This window comes from Meleagris gallopavo, chromosome 1, assembly GCF_000146605.3.
Source record: "Meleagris gallopavo isolate NT-WF06-2002-E0010 breed Aviagen turkey brand Nicholas breeding stock chromosome 1, Turkey_5.1, whole genome shotgun sequence".
Taxonomy (NCBI): domain Eukaryota; kingdom Metazoa; phylum Chordata; class Aves; order Galliformes; family Phasianidae; genus Meleagris; species Meleagris gallopavo.
This window is the reverse complement of record NC_015011.2, coordinates 68683127-68694393: the sequence shown is the minus strand read 5'-3', so window position 1 is coordinate 68694393 and position 11267 is coordinate 68683127. Positions and strand designations below refer to the sequence as shown.

Sequence of the window (11267 nt, the reverse complement as noted above, 5' to 3'; positions counted from 1 at the left end):
TAAAAAAAAAAAAACTCCCTCTGCTGTAAATGCTGGTCTCTCCCAAGTCTTCTCAGTTCTGTGAAACTTCCTGTTTGTTTTTAAAATAAGTAAATACTTCTATTACTGTTTTTAGCAGGATTTCTAATCTCCCTTCATATGAACCAGGTAGATCCTGTGTATTCCAAAATGCCTGCTGCTTTACCAAAGGTGTTCACAGTGGTTGACTTGAATAGGTTTTAAATGACTTAAAACGTGCAGTAGTTAAATCAGAATTTGTAAAACGATCATAGGTTCAATAATTATACAGTAAGTGTACTGTTTTCTCTTTTCTCTCTTTTCTTCTTCCTAACAGATTGTACAGTAAAAAGGAATCTATATGATTATGACATGCAGATAGATTTAAAAAAGATAAAAAGAAAACTTTGTACAGTAAATTACAGCTATTTTGTCTTAGGATGATCCCAAAGATGAGCATTGTCCTAGTTGTCTAAAACTGCTTATCTAACAGTGTAGACAAGTGATTTTTTTCAGTTGGGAGACTGGAATTGCTGCTCAAAAAGCTTTTGTTCTGAAAACTGCTTGCTGGTTTCTTTGTTTAATAGATAAAGCGGGCTGTTACACACATGCCTATTACCTTGTTTTTTTCCTACATTTACTAAAGACAGAATTTAAAATCCAAAGAATAGAAAAAATTCAGGCAATGGTAATGGAAGCCTTGACAGAACAGTGCATTATCTTATTGCTGAATAATTTTAATTCATGTCTTTAAACTGTAATAATACAGAACATAGCATTTACTGGATTTACACATTAATACTTCGCTTCCTTGATGATAAAAATTTGTCTTGTTTTACACTTAATTATTCTTCCTTCACTTAGAATTCCACTTGTCTCTGTGCTTTTAATCAGAGAAAGTAGCTCGGAACTTTGACTTGCATTTGTGTCTCATCCTTATCGATTGGCTATTACATGGTGAAAACTGTCAAAAAAAGCCTGTAACTGCTGAGCTGAACAGCTGCCCGTAGTTCTTTAGACTAAATTACGTATGGGAATGAACTGAGCTTTAGGTTCAGCTGGTTTGTAATAAGCCAGCCACATTTTTTGAGAGGAAATGTTTAGTCAAAGCCTAGGTTGGTTGCTGGAAGTCTCATTCTAGTTTTGTTCTTCAGCTGTGAGTAGGGCTGGTTGAAGCCCAGTTGGTACAGATGAATAATATAGTTTTTGTCATGAGAAGGAAACGGGCCTGGCAAAGCTAGAAAAAGAAACAGAACTTGAACTGTGTGTTATATATTTGTATATGCAGTAGGCTCAGCCTTGCTTTTTAGAATCATAGAACTATAGAACATGCTGAGCTGGAAGGGACCAACAAGGATCAGTGACTCCAACTCCTGGCTCCACACGTGACCACCCAAAATTCAAACCCTATGTCTGAAAGCACTGTCCAAATGCTTCTTGAACTCCCTCAGGTTGGGGCAATGACCACTGCCCTAGGGAGCCTGTTCCAGGGCCTGACCACCTTCTGGAGAAGAACCTTTTTCTAATCCCAAAGCAGGCCCTCCCCAGGTGCAGCCATTCCATTAAGACCTGTCAATGTCATAGAATCTTTTGAGTTGGAAGAGACCTTTCAGGGTCATCTAGTCCAACTCATCTGAAACGAACAGGAACTTCTACAGCTGCATCAGGTGCTCAGAGCCTTGTCCAGCCTGACCTTCAATGTCTCCAAGGATGGGGCTTCCACTGCTTCTCTGGGAAACCTGTTCCAGTGCCTGCACACCTTTATTCTAAGACACTTCTTTATATCCAGTTTAAATCTCCCCTCTTTTAGTTTGAAAGTATATACCCTTGTCCTATTACCACAGACCCTGCTAAACAGTCTGTCCCCTTCTTTCTTGTAGCCCCCCCTTTAGATACTAAAAGGCCACTATCAGGTCTCCCTGGAGCCTTCTCTTCTCCAGGCTGAACAGCCCCAGCTCTTTCAGCCTGTCCTCAAAGGAGAGGTGTTCCATCCTTGGATCATTTTTATGGTCCTCCTGTGGGTGTGCTGTAAGAGGTCCATGTCTCTTCTGTATTGAGGACTCCAAATCTGGATGCACTACTCCAGGTGAGGTCTCACTAGCACAGAGTAGAGTAGGATCCCCTCCATCAACCTGCAGACTACACTTCTTTTGATGCAGCCTGGGATATGGTTGGTTTTCTGCGCTGCAAGGGCTGGCTCATATCCAGCTTTCATTCCACCAGAACCGTCAAGTCCTTTTCAGCAGGGCTGTGCTCCATCCCTACATCCCCCAGCTTGTACTGATATTGGGGGTTGCTGTGATCAAGGTATAAGACCTTGCGCTTGGCTTTGTTGAACCTCATGAGGTTCTCCAGGATCCACTGCTCGAGCTCCTAAGTGTAGTCTAATTACAGACATAATACAAGAGAAAAAGTTCTTCAGAAAACAGTTTGCTGGGACAGAAAGGCAAAAGTGTGTGTGCTTCTTGTGTTGCGGGTGTTGTGGGGTTTTGTTTTCTTTTAAAAGTCTCAATTCCCCATATCTTTTCAAAAGGGAAGAAGCATCAAAAAATCTGATGATGAAGAGAGAAATAAATAAACTTTTCAACCAGTGTTGGAATACAAAGCCAGGCCTTGAATTCAAATCAATGGTTGTTCACACTCATGGTGCCTGTGGATGAGTTTGCATACAGCTGTACAAGTTTCTCTGTTAAGGCTGCTGGCCCTTTGTGCCTCTCCATCTCATACAAAAAGTACTGCTTTTTGAGAATCAATATGGACACTGATGCATGTAAATAATATATGTACTGTGCCTCTCACAGGTGGATTTGCTGAATTCTCCAGCTGTTTCCCTGGTCTCTGTGAAGGAAAATCCACGCTTGTCCCTACTTGCATTTCTCAACCCTGTCTACCAGTCTCTAACATTGGCCCAACCAGGATTCTGCCTCATCTCTATCTGGGGTGTCAACGGGATGTCCTCAACAAGGTGAGCATTCTGCATGCTATGCTGATGAGTATATAATCTCTATGTCTATCCGTGCCTCTGTCATACTGTATCATTGCAGCTTTAGAACATCTAAGGTAGATCTAGGTGTTAGGAGTAAAGAACTTGGTGGGTAAAGAACTAGCTAGATGGTGAGAGAGTTGGTGAATAGAGTTAAATCCAGCTGGTGACTGGTCACAAGTGGTGTTCCCCAGGGGTCAATGTGGGGGCCTGTTCTGTTTAATATCTTTATTGATGACTTGAATGAGGACATTGGGTGCATGCTCAGTAAGTTTGCAGATGACACCAAGTTGGGGGGAAGTATCAATTTGCCTGGGGGTAGGAAGGCCCTACAGAGGGATCTGGGCAGGCTGAATAGCTGGGCTGAGGCCACTGGGATGAAGTTCAACAAGACCAAGTGCTGGGTCCTGCACTTTGACCACAACAACCCCAGGCAACTCTGCAGGCTTGGGCAGAGCGGCTGGAAGACTGTGTAGAGGAAATGGACTTGGAGTTATCAATCAATGCTCAACTGAACACGAGCCAGCAGTGTGTCCAGGTGGCTAAGAAGGCCAATGGCATCCTGGCTTGTATCAGAAATAGTGTTGCCAGTAGGAGCCCAGAAGTGATCATCTCTCTGTACTCAGCCCTGGTGAAGCTTCACCTTGAGTACTGTGTTCAGTTTTGGGACCCTCGCTACAAGAAAGACATTGAGGCCCTGGAGTGTGTTCAGAGAAGGGCGATGAAGCTGGCAAGAGGTCTGGAGCACAAGCGTTATGAGGGGCTGCTGAGGGCCTCTTCTCTCAAACAACTAGAGATAGGATTAGAGGGAATTGCCTCAAGTTGTTCCAGGGGAGATTCTGGTTGGACATTGGGAAATAATTTACTGAAAGAATGGTCAGCTACTAGAGTGGGCTGCCCAGAGATGTGGTGGAGTCACTGACCCATCTTGATGAGAACAAATATTATACTGTCCACCTAATTAAGCCACACACCATCTAATATGGTACGTGATCTCCTCTCCTTCCTCTTGGAGAAGTTGATGTCATACCTTCCTCAGTAACCTACCAACCAACAGCAAGCTATTAAATCTGCCATTACATTAGGTCAGGTGGTTTTATTGTGTATAGCCAACTAGTTTGTTTTGGTATATGTAGGATATTCATACAACTGTATTATTAGCTCTAATGACACAAAATAAAGATTGTCTGTTTTTCAGTATTTTCTGTAAGTGTTTATATACATGTCTTTTATCCATGTATAAAGCTAAAGATTGGAATTACCATAATAGTCCTATAAATTGATCATTTTCTTAAGATCCAATTGATAAAAGGATATAAAACTATTAGAAACTGCCCAAAGAAGGACTACAAAGATGGTGTAGAGTCTGGAGGGGAAGACATAAGGAACAGCTGAAGTCCCTTGATTTATTCAGCCCAGAGAAAAAGATGAGGCAGACCTCATCACAGCCTACAACTTCCTTACGAGGGGACCAGAGGGGCAGACGCTGATCTCTTTCTGGTGACCAGCGATAGAACCTGAGGGAAAAGCATAAAGTTGCAACAAGGGAAGTTCAGGTTGGATATCAGAAAAAAGTTTTCACTGACAAGGTTGTCAGGCACTGGAATAGGCTGCCCAGGACAGTGACCATGGGCCCAAGCTCCAAGAGTTCAAGAAATGTTTGGACAGTGCTCTCAGGCACATGGTCTGATTTTTGATTGGTCCTGTGTGGAGCTAGGAATTGGACTCAGTGATCCTTATAAGTCCCTTCCAACTTGGGATATTCCATCAGTCAACTATATACTTTTATCATATTCTCATGGGTTTCTTCTACTCCTCACTCCATCCCAGTCTTGCTTTTAAAAGGTTATTTTGGGATATTCCACAATTTAAATGGGTCTTTAACTAATGGGGAATCAATTAGAAGATATGTGTACTTTTAAGGAATATACAAAAAAAAATTTAATACAAAGGACCATCAGCAGTCTTTGTATATATCTCATCCTTCAAGATCTTCAGCAACTTTGATGCCAGACAGCAAGTCAGCAGTTCAGACCTGATTCACTTAAGATGGATGTCAAAGCAACTTATTTCTCTTACTATTTTTCTTACTACAAAAATGATTTGTCATCCTCAGATAAAAGACATCAGGTAAACTTAAACCAAGTAAATTATAAAATAAATAAATTCTGCTTTAAGCGGTAGCAAGTCAGACGCTTTGATGTTCTTTGTTTCAATGCATGAATGGCAAGTGCTATCCTACCTCTGGGAGAGAGGAGGGCCCTTATTTTCCAGTGTGGCCAGGGACATGCCACAGCATTTGGGGATATGACTGGAACTCTTGTGCTGTGGCTCTTGAGTGAATAATCCCCAGAGATGAAAGAGGATGTTCCCCTTACTTGCAGTAAATTGGTTCCTGTAAGTAGATGTTATGCATCAGCATGGTACATGGGCCTCCTTAGGAAAGCAGTTCAAGTGGTAGTGGTGGTCAGGAATTTCCTTATAGAACTGGAGTAGTCAAAAACCACAACTACCACTGGTAAGCCCTGAGTGTAGCAGAGCACTCTACAAGAGAATAGACACTTGGCAGTGTCTCCCATGCCCATCAGTTTACAACCTGCAGCTGCAGCTGTATATACTTTAGAATTGATGTAGGACCCCTGGGAGTTGGTCAGATTTGTACTTCTTCACCTTGTAAATTTCTTACCTGTTTTTAGGACAAATATACATTTTATGATTTCATATCTGCTTGTACAATTTTCATACATGACATAAGTAACAGGCAATTCTTTATTGTGAGCATATTACTTGTTTGCTGCACTGAAATGGACCTCAGTAACTCAAATGGAGTCTTGGTAACTCATCTCATGCAGTCAGTTTTGGTGACTAGTGGAAAGACTTCAGTGGCTCCCAGCTTAAATGTTGGTACCTTTATTAACCCAAAGAAGCTGTGGGAACAAATGAAGATTTCTGTGTCTCAGAATGCATTTGGTATTTATTTGGTCCCATCTACTCCAAATTCCCTGATTTTAATCAGTTTCTTGAGATCTAACTCAAAGACAGTGATAGCTTGAGATCACGACTGTAGAAGTGCTAAGGGCAGAAAGATGCTCCATGTGGCTTGTAATTTCTGCTGCTCTTCCTTCCACACTCTTTGCTTTGTGGGTAGCCTGGATGCTACACAAGGCTTTTAGGAAGAGCAAGCAGGATGCCTCTCAATACACAGAATGCTCAGAACATGATATGAAAATACATGATATGAAAGCTGGGAAGTGAAGCACATTCAAAAGGAGAGAGTGAAAAGAAAAAAAGTCATCAGTAGCAGAGGTCTGACTCCATTATGACAGTCAAGAAGATGGTAAGTGGTTAAGTTCGTGTGCTCTAGTTTAATGACCTAGCTGCTTTTGTCAGTTACTGGGGACAGTAAGAAGTCAGCATTGTGTGAAGATGATAATAGTGTCTTTAATTCAAGTTCAGATTTTTAAAAATACTTTTCTAGAAAATAGAACCAAGATTTCCAACACTGTAAGATATGGTTGTTCGCACTGACAAATGCTACCTGTGAGGTTCCATTATCTCACTATTGACCAGACATGCTGATTTCCCTAAAATCTAAATGTCTAAAATACTTGAAAAAAACTATTTGCAATTAAGTTGAGCACAATAATTTAAAGACATGAATTTTCAGCATGGTTTGTCAAGATGAGGTAAACTTTTCAGATCTTTTAGAGGATAACCTCTGAGTGATTTCTGGAGTTTCTGGACTAGCTTTCCAATGTGTTCTTTAATAATTTGGTGATCAGTGGTGTTGCTTTACCTAAATACGTGTATTTGCGAAAAGTGTACTTTTTTCACCACTATCTGTCCTTTTTTACTGTAGTTCATAAAGAAGCCCATTTCACTTTCTGGGTCTCAGTCTTTGATATATTGTTGACTATTGATATGAGATGGTATTGCAAGAGGCTACTTGTTTTGACAGAAGATCTTTGTTGATGTTCAGATTTGAGAAAATGAGACAAATTAAAATCTATATGTGAGTGACCGTGTCTTTCCTGAAAATTAGGATGACAGAAAAAAAGCTATGTTGGGAATGGGCCTGAACAAGTTTCCTGCTTACATCACATATTTTGTACCAGCATTTGAGCTGTAAGGTTCTGCTTTGCTCCTTACATAACTATTATGCTGTTGTTTTTTTTTTTTTCTTCCAGACCTGGATTTTATTTCCTGGAACAAAGTAACATTGTAGGGTGTCATTAATTCTAAGATTAAACAAGTCATCAAATGTAAATAAGCTGACAAATGAGCATTTATCTTCTTTTCACAAAGCTGTTAGTACTAGGATTACTGGATCTTCCTTCCATCATAATGCACTTCTTCCTCTTGGGTGGCTTACAGTGAAGACACTGTTATGGTTATTGTATTACAGTCTGCTGCACAAGGATTTATTGATACTTTAGAACAGAAGGAGCATAATTTCTTTCTTTAGACTTGCTCTCAAAGATGAGTACTAACACATTTTTGGGTGTCTTTTTGACTTAATACTTTCAGACTTGGTGTTTGCAGCCTTTTAATTCCCATTTGAGTAATCAAATTCCAAATCCATCAGCTTTCCAGCGCTTCTTCTCACTGCAAATTTAATTTATGTTTGCTTATATATATGTGTGCATGTGTTCAGCCCTTCTACGTATACACCACAACATACGTGCAGTGTACCTGTGTAGTAAACATTACAGTTTATTTAACTTGCCCTGATATGAACAAGATAGATTCTTCAGACAGATTGCCATATCCCTGTTTCTCCTCAGAAAACATCTTCACACTTGCAGAAAAAACTACATATGGGGAGGAAGTGAGCAGTTATACCTCCAGGATATTTTTTGATACTGGTAGACTTCCAGTTAAAATCTGCAGTGTAAGAATTGATTTTCTTGCTATTGCTCCTTGCTTGGCATAATTGTACTTTTTAATATAATTGCTGTAAAAGCTGAAGAATTACAATCAGAATTATTAATTTGTTTGTTTGTTTGTTTTGCTTTTTTGTGTTTGGTTTAAATCGAAATCTAGCAAAAGATTTCCCCTTACAACTATCTGTACAACTACTGTCACTGCTTACCGCATCATACCTGTAACAGAATGGTGGTTTGATAATGAATACATTAACTTGCTTACTTTTCTGTGGCAAGGTTGGGTGGACGTTTTGTGGAGTGATCTAGCAGTTGTTTCTAAGTACTCAGGCACCAAGGTGCCTGCTGCATCAAAGGCTGCTTTGTGACAATTCTACATATAAAGAACATAGCAAGATACAACATTTGTTTGTTAATTTTGCAACCATGAAAATCATTTTACATAAAAGGCCCCGCTGATTGCATGTTTTGAGTCTTTTCTTGTTCTTGTGACAATTTTGGAGGACTAAAGACTGAAAACTGAAATAGGGGCAATCTCAGACCATAAAGCAGACCATAAAACTGCAGTTAGTGCTGCACAGAAGCAGCCTACTTCAAGGTCTTGGTTTTCAATGAATTTCACACCTTGCCTTAGAAATAAAGAAGCCTTAGGTACTTGAAGAGGTGACTGCAGGAAGCATCAGTTTCATTTCACATTTCTGATTATCTGTGATGGGATAATCTCATCTGAGATAAGTGATCCTGAACACATGTATTCAGGTCAGCAAACTGCACATGGGAAATGTTTGATTATGTTGTCATTGTGCATGGTGAGAATTTAAACCAAAGTAGCAAAAAAACAGACTGATTCTCTTGGAAGTGATGCTTCCTAGTAACAGATGGTATTCTGCCATTATTTCTGTTGTTAACTTTGTTCTTCTGAAATTTGCAGTTCATAGGCTATTTGAACATTGTGGATGTCTCGTTAAAAGTTGTTTGTCAAAGGCTTAACAGTGATCTTTTTCAAAAACAGTGCCCCTTCTTGTTATGTACTTTTGAGTTCATGATTTCATTGTAGTGCTCCAAAGGTATTTTTTGACTGATCTGCTTTCAATCTTTCTCTTTCATAGGAGATGATCCAGCAGAACGATATTGGATACGTACTAAATGCCAGTAATACCTGTCCAAAGCCCGATTTCATTCCAGAATCCCATTTTTTGAGAGTGCCTGTGAGTGACAGCTTTTGTGAGAAGATTTTGCCTTGGTTGGATAAATCAGTCGATTTTATAGGTGAGAAGAAACTTTATATTGGCTCTCTAAAACACTTTCTGGATTACTCTGTGTGTCTACCTCCTATTTTGGCTGGAGAAGACCTGAATTCTTTCTGGGTGGTATGAAAATACCCTAAGGATCTGCATATACGAGCACCATCACTTCATAAGCACAGAACCAAAGTAACAGGGAGATTCTGCCACTGCCTTTTCCAGCACTTACAGAACAAAGACACTTTTTAAGAGCACAGCTCTGCTTTCTGGCAACCTGGTAGATGCCTGATATATGCCTGCAGAGAGTGAACGAGAAAATTAGACACACAGATCCCGTCTTTGACTTTGAGCAGTAAGCTAAAAGATAAACTGGCCAAATCGTTTCTAATCTTACATACAAGTAAAAAGCAAGTGTTTGTGATGGAACAGTCAGCTTTTCCAGACATCTAGATGGGGATTGTTTATGTGCATGTTAAAGTAAATGCAGCATGCTGTAACTGCAGTGCATTTCCAGTGTGTAGGCATGTGTTTTTTCTATACCGAATGCAGCAATAGAGAAAATAAAAGATTGTTGTTCAAAGCTTCCATGAAATCTGTAATTGGCAGCTATTTTTGGAAGTTCTGGACAATTTCAAAATAACGTTGCTTTCCTTGCAAAGTTTTCATCATAATATAATGCTGCTGATTTCTTTGGTATGCAGAAAAAGCAAAAGCATCAAATGGCCGTGTGTTAGTGCACTGTTTAGCTGGAATATCTCGCTCTGCCACAATCGCTATTGCATACATCATGAAGAGAATGGATATGTCCTTAGATGAAGCTTACAGGTAAGGAGAAACTTTCCCTTCATGTTAATTCTTGTGTCTGGCAGCCTGTTTTTGAAGCGGTAAAAGGTCGTACGACCAAGTGCAAAAGCAGGCATGTTACCTTATGATGTAGCTCATCGGCCTGTAGGCATTCTTGCTTTAAATGTAGGCTTCCACCATAAACAAATGAGTGGTTGTGTGCAGACATTGTGCACCTAATGTTCATTCAAAGTGCTGATGTTGGCCTTTGCTCTGAGTAGGCAAATAAATGAGATTTAAACTGCATGTGTGCCTATATATGCACAGATATATCATACGGAACAGTGTCTTGCAAGCTGAAGAGAGAATGAAATGGATAAAGAGTGAGAACTGAGGATATTTATAATCCCGTTTATGACAAATGCTAGGCTGGATTTATTTACTTCAGTTTGGCACTTGGTAATGCTCTCAAAGAAGTGCCTGCAAGTAAAATGCATAGGAATTAAGGAAACAACTTTGTTGCTACTAATTTCCAACAAAAACTCTCGGAGAAAGTATTTTCAGGTATAAGCACTGTGTGGGATTAGGGAATTCTTGAGGGAACCCCCCCACAGACTTTTTCCACCTTCAAATCATAGTATTTCTGTACTTGTATTGTGAACACTACATTCCACATGACTTGACTTGACTGCAGTTTACCACAGCTTCTCTGTTTCAGTTGACAAACTTCTTTTTGTTTCTGCGTAGCACAGGAAACGCTGCCTTCCTTCTTGACAGACCTTGCAGGCTAATTGGCAGAGCTGACACACCTCCATTACATGCGTCACGCAGAAGCAGTTTGAATAATTGTGCTGGAGCAGCTTGAGAGGAACACCTCCCACATCACTGTTGTGTTTGCTAGCACTATCTCTAAAAAACAGAGATGGGAACAGAACGATGAACAGTTTTGATGGGACACGTTCTTTTAAGTTGCTGATGGCATGTAAGAGATGCTATCTCTTCCATGTAAGAGGTGCCAGAGCTGCAGATGTCTCCCATAGCATTTAACAATCTGCAGAAAGAAGATTTCTGCCACTGCTTGCTGACCGTTTGGTTAGTTAGGTATGATGAAGTAGGTTTGGCTTGTTAAGAAGCAGAGGTGAAACTTCACAGGGACACAGCAAGAGACAGTAGATGCACTGCTGGATGCAGATGGTTACTGTGCAAGGCATGAGCTTGATTCACTGAGCAGCTCGTCTGATCCCAGACTGCAGGTCTGGAGGTGAGAGCTGTACAGTACTGAATGCTTCTTAAAGGCACGCCTCAGTGAGCTTACACTGAGCAAGAAGTGTTTTTTTTTTCTTTCCATGACACATCCTTGACCTTTTTTTTTTTTTT

The 11267-nt window shown here is 40.2% G+C and overlaps 1 protein-coding gene across 3 annotated transcripts in view; it reads left to right on the top strand.

Moving 5' to 3' along the window:
- The window catches only part of DUSP16 (dual specificity phosphatase 16), a 56144-nt gene that overhangs the window by 38808 nt on the left and 6069 nt on the right, over positions 1 to 11267 (top strand). For all 3 annotated transcript variants that reach the window (XM_003202539.4, XM_010716143.3, XM_010716136.3), the window contains 3 exons: positions 2799 to 2962; positions 8973 to 9132; positions 9809 to 9932. In XM_003202539.4, the coding sequence (XP_003202587.1) occupies positions 2799 to 2962; positions 8973 to 9132; positions 9809 to 9932 (448 nt within the window). The remainder of the gene's footprint in view (positions 1 to 2798; positions 2963 to 8972; positions 9133 to 9808; positions 9933 to 11267) is intronic.